Here is a 5,270-nt window from a genome sequence, read left to right on the forward strand (position 1 = left end):
GCACAGAGTCTGCGCTCTGGGATCCTGGGCAGCTACACACGTGGGCAGAGGGGAAGGTCAGGAAATGGGTTAAAAAAAAAAAAGGTCAATCATAAATGTTAAAGCACTTTTGAAGTAATCTGAGATCGGAGTCCTAGATTTTTACCAGTTTTTTAGTATTGCACAGTCAATTATTCCATACTTAATGTGACAATTATTTTTAGCAACTTGCCTTTACAGAGTCTTTCTAAAGCATTCAGGTAGGTTTTTAAGAAATTAATTCCCCGTCTTTTTCACATTCATAATTCATTGACTTACTTAATAGTACATGATTTCATTACAATAGGTCAATACTGATGTCAACACAATAATTATAATTTGAATCCACAGGTTTGGGAACAGGTTTTGTCCATGTAACTCAGTTGGGGAGAACCAAAGTGGATGAGGACGGGGTATTAGCCTCAGTGCTCAGCATGCTTCACAAGCAGAAGTCAGAATGTTTTACAGACAGAATGGAGAGTGTTGGTTAAATGGAAATTGGAGGATAGAACATCTGTTGAATATTGCCAATTAATTTTTAGTGAAAAATCTCATTTGCTGATCCTAGCTTTGCCAGCAGGTGGCAGATGTGGCTCATGAGCTGGTTTGGGCCAAGGACTTGGCCATAAGCTGAGCCTTTGACAGTATTAGTGGCTAAGAGAGAATAGATGACCTCCCTTTCATTATGTTAAACCTCTTTAGTCTTTTGTTCCTTTGATAGCCTGGTAGCATTTTATCTCCAGGTCAAAGTTAGCAGAATTCCAGGACTGTGGTGAAGGGACTCAGGACCATAAAAATACACTAGTGTTCCCACCTACCTTCTGTTAGCCTGTTTTTCCTCTGAATGGGACGTGTGGAGCCAATTCCTACCTTACTAGGTTGTTGGAAAAAATCAGTCACCTCATATTTTTCCTTGAGATAGAGGGGAGAGCAATATTTCACCTTCTGGGAAATCTGGTTACCCAGATTCCCTGATGTGATGGCCGTGGGCCTGAGAGTAGGTGTTTTCCACTGAACCCCTCCACAGAGCTTCCAGAGTGAACTCTGACCACTGATGCCCACACTTCTCAGGAGCACCGAGACCCTGGCATTCAAAGCATTGGTGCAGTAGTTTATACCTGACTCTAGGTAGATGGGTGGTTGGGCCTCAATGACTTCTCCAGAAATATCACTCAGAAATTAGGGCATTTGAGTGACCCTCACTCCCCGCAAAAAAACACTGCAGGTTACTGCTCCAGGTAATGAGAGGCGCTATGTAAGGACACTGAGCAGGAGCAAGGGGCACTGATGCTGGCATTGCCTATGCCATAGAGACCAGTCCCTTCTGCTCAGAGACAACTTCTTTGGTGCCCCCAGTAGCCCATCCTGAGGTCTGGCACAGGCCTGGACTGTGTAGTGGTGGCCAGGGAAAAGCTTTCTTGAGAGATCTCCCCTAGTTGGAGCTTTGAAGTCTGAGGATGAACTGAAGTAGGAGGTTGAATGGGCATGGGAGAGGGATTAGCACTAGCTCAAGGGAAGTCTGCCTGGGAGATGGGCACAGCCTGAGGCGTGGGCACCTGGAAGGCACTTCCCAGCACCCTGGCTCACCTCTTCTTCAGACACATGCCTTTCCGCCCTGCACAGGCCCAAGTTGCAGAAGCAGAGGTTCTGCCCCCATGCTAAGCTCTCATAGGTTCTGGCCAGAGAGCAGAGCTAGGGCCAAGCAAAGGAAAGCAGGTTATGGTGGAAGGCCTGAGGAATTTCAGGACAGAAGCCAGATGCAGAGGCCCAGGTGGCTCAGAAGGGGAAAGGAGAGGAAAATCATCCTGCCTTGAGCACAGGGATGATGGAGCTGAAAGCACACAGATTTGCATAAATCCAGCTTCAGTGACCATGACAACCTCTGGGTGCTCCTCAGGGAGCGTCACTTCACATCCCACTACTGAAGGCCCCATGGCATTCCAATCATGGGATACCTTCAGGACTCCCAACCCTGATGGAAAAACAGTAGATGTTACTCGGTAACCTCCATTTTGCATGACCATAAAGAAGGAGTCAGGCATCATGCTTTCAGAGCAAATTTAATAAAGAATGCAAAAGGTTCCCAGGTGCCTCTGTTTTAATGGCTGAGGGACTGCCCTCTCTGACACCTGCCAGGCTCTGCACAGTTACAGCAGCATCTAGACCCCGTAGGTGGCTCAGGCTTCCAGCAGTACCACCCCTCTCACCCCAGATGTCAGGACTTCTCTCTCCAGCTGGCTCCAGAGCTCCTGGCACTGCTGAGGCCTAGGTCCAAGCCACAGGCCTCTGGCTCCTCACATGGCCAGGGGCCATTTCTGCTGAGGGGAAGGCAAGCAGCACAGCAGAAGTGAGCGCTTCCACTCCTTTACTTTGGGGCTCCAGCACCTTTTGCCCCAACAGTCAGACTTCCCAGGGTTGAAAAAAACTCTTCCATTTCCTTCTGCAGCAACTGGTTCCTCTTCTCAGCATCCTCCCGTGCCCGCTCCGAGTTCCTCAGCTTTATTTCCAGCATTGTGTACTTCTTCTTTTCCTGATCCAGTTCTTCCTCTAACCATGACATTCGTTTCTTCAGGTCAGCAGAAGCCTCCTCAAGTCTTAAAAAACAAGAAAAACGACACTGTTTTAGACTTTGGCTCACTGGATTTACCAAACAAGTTCCATTTTTGGCAGATGCACGCCTACTGCACCCATGATAGGGGGAAGGGTCTAGTCAGGCTGGGCCTGGAGAGTCAGGACGTGTGCGGACTCAGGTCGGGCTCTCGGTGAAGCTGTACAGGCCTCGTCTACTCTTTACAAGACCCTAGTACTTCACCCCCAGAAGACCTGGCCTAGACTGTGATTCAGAAACACCAGTGTGAGGATTTGGGCCTTCAGCACTCGAGGCTGGGGCTCCCTGAGTCCTTGCTAAACTATAAAGACCACGTTCTCTGGCCCGGTGAACTGTTCTGTGGAGGGATGGACTGCCCCGCCGGCAAAGAGCAGGACCAGTTCCCACACAGAGAGGAAAACAGGAAATTGTCCCCTTGCCTCCACTCTGCTATGAGAACTCTTGAGCTCTAGCATCTCTCCTGCTGACCGCCCCTGCCCCTGACATCCCCCTGCCACTGCATCCCCACCCCATGTCCCAGCCAGACATAGCAACTATGGAAACTCCATTCAGTTGTCACTTTCATACCTACTCATCCTTCATGCCCCAGCTCAATGTCTCGCCCTCTGTGAAACTTCTCTTGATCCTCCCCAGCAGATCACATTATTGCTCCTTTATGCTACCAGAGCCACACCATGCACTTCTGTGGAGGGTAAACGCTGACATATCGACCTTTCCAACCAGATGACCAGCTCCTATAAGGATGCGCCGAGCCCAGCCCCTGGGGACCAGCCTAGCTACTTACAGGGCACATGACTATGAATAGGACACAAACTCCCCTGAGACCTAGTGTGTCCTCTTCTGAAAAATGCAGGGGACAATCTCCCTTGAGCACTCCAGCTACCATGGACAAAGACCACATGTGCACCCATTGATGCCTGGCACACGGTGTATATGGAGCAAATTTCAACTCCCTGCTCCAGCCAGGACAAGGCTAGGCTTCTATCTCAGTCACTGAACACAAAGCACAGAGAAGGGAAAAACCCCCCTCCACCCGTCTTCCGTCTAGGGAACACAAAGCATGCTGTCAGAAAGAAGGCCCCCAAGGCAGATGGCAGCGGCCCCTACGACTCACATCACTGCTTCTCCTCCAGTCCCAGGCCTCTCTTTGCCAGGTCCTCCCCACACCCTTGGTTCTCTTGAGCTCAGGGCCTGGGCCTCCTCTCCTCCTCTCCATGCCACTCCTTGAGTGACCCTGCCCAGTTTCCAGGCTCGAAGAACCATCTACATGCTAACAACCCTTAGCCTGTATCTCCCTCGACTCCACTCAGAAACTGAATGAGCATCTCCAACTTCACAGGCCCCCAGCCGAGCTCCTGATCCTTCTTCTCCCAGCTACCACTCCTGAGCACTGATCTCCTCTCTCAGTGAACACCTTTCAGTTACTCGGCCAAAATAAAAACGTTGGCCCTTCAGTCAGTTCTTTTTCTCACACCCCCACCCCCGACATCTAATCAACTAAAAAAACCTTCCAAATATGCTTAGATTCTTGCTCTTATCTCCATCTCAACTGCTGTCCCTTAGGCCCATGCCACCCAGTTTGGCCTGGGCTCCTGTGGCCTCCTAACTGGTTAAGCTGTCCTTAGCACAGCAGCCAGGTACACCTGTCAAAGGGACCCAAGTGCTCAAGGCCCTCAGGCCACTTAGAATCTCACTGGGAATCAAATCCAGAGCACGGCTCTGACCAAAAGGCCCCACCCTATGGCTTCCCCTTCTCATACTCCACTCTGCCTGCCCCCACTCTTTCTTCCACCTGCCCACTCAGCTCCTGCCCCTCCCCACTGCAACCCCTCGCGTGGCTCTGGCTCTCCCCTCTGCCTGAAGCACTGATTCTGGTTCTCCTCTCCCTTAAGCAGTAGCTTCCAACCCTCTCCTCCCCTCAATGCCCCCCATCCCCCGCTCCCTTCCCTCCACACAGTTTTATTGTTCTTTATCTCACCCTCTGATATACTACATGCATTTTAAAATCTACCTTGTTTATGGTCTCTTTGTGCCCCCAATCACCACCAAATAAGAATGAGGGCAGAGACTTTGATGAGTTTGGGTCATAGCTGTGTTCCCAGCATCTAGCACAGTGTCTGACACATCACAGACACTCCATGTGTTTCTTTTGAAAATGCAGGAATCAGGGAGCAAGGGAGACAAGGCAATAAGCTGGTCTCCCTGCCCCCACCCCAGGCCAGACCCAGTGCTGATTCCATATGTATAAACATATTCCCCAAAAGCCCATTGAATGGGGCCCCATTCCTTCTCCTGTGCTCAGAGACCTTCCTCACTCTAGACCACCCCTCCAACCAGGATGATGGTTGGCACCACTCTGCCAGGGAGAGTACTACAGGGGCTGCTGCTGCTGTCCCTTTGCCTCTGCGGCCACATCTTACCTCCAACCCACCAAGCAGGAGGTAATAAGAGCAGTGGAGGGGTTCTTCCTGAGCACTCTGCATGTGGCAGGCTATGTGCTGAACATCACCACTCCTTGTGTCACTTAATCCTCATGGCAAATGTAAGAGGTCACCCAGGCTCAGGGAGCCTGCCCAGATGGACACTCAGTCAATACATAATGGGGTCAGAGAGCCTGCCTGACACTTGGTTAATACATGGTGGG

The 5,270-nt window shown here is 50.6% G+C and overlaps 1 protein-coding gene across 3 annotated transcripts in view; it reads right to left on the bottom strand.

Moving 5' to 3' along the window:
• Nucleotides 1–2,069: 2,069 nt before the first annotated feature.
• ARHGAP22 (Rho GTPase activating protein 22) overlaps nt 2,070–5,270 on the bottom strand; it is a 156,062-nt gene continuing 152,861 nt past the window's right edge. For all 3 annotated transcript variants that reach the window (XM_011355390.2, XM_011355389.2, XM_011355388.2), the window contains one exon: nt 2,070–2,612. In XM_011355390.2, the coding sequence (XP_011353692.1) occupies nt 2,384–2,612 (229 nt within the window). In that variant the 3' untranslated portion in view covers nt 2,070–2,383. The remainder of the gene's footprint in view (nt 2,613–5,270) is intronic.

The sequence above is a fragment of the Pteropus vampyrus genome, unplaced genomic scaffold (genome assembly GCF_000151845.1).
Source record: "Pteropus vampyrus isolate Shadow unplaced genomic scaffold, Pvam_2.0 Scaffold20, whole genome shotgun sequence".
Taxonomy (NCBI): domain Eukaryota; kingdom Metazoa; phylum Chordata; class Mammalia; order Chiroptera; family Pteropodidae; genus Pteropus; species Pteropus vampyrus.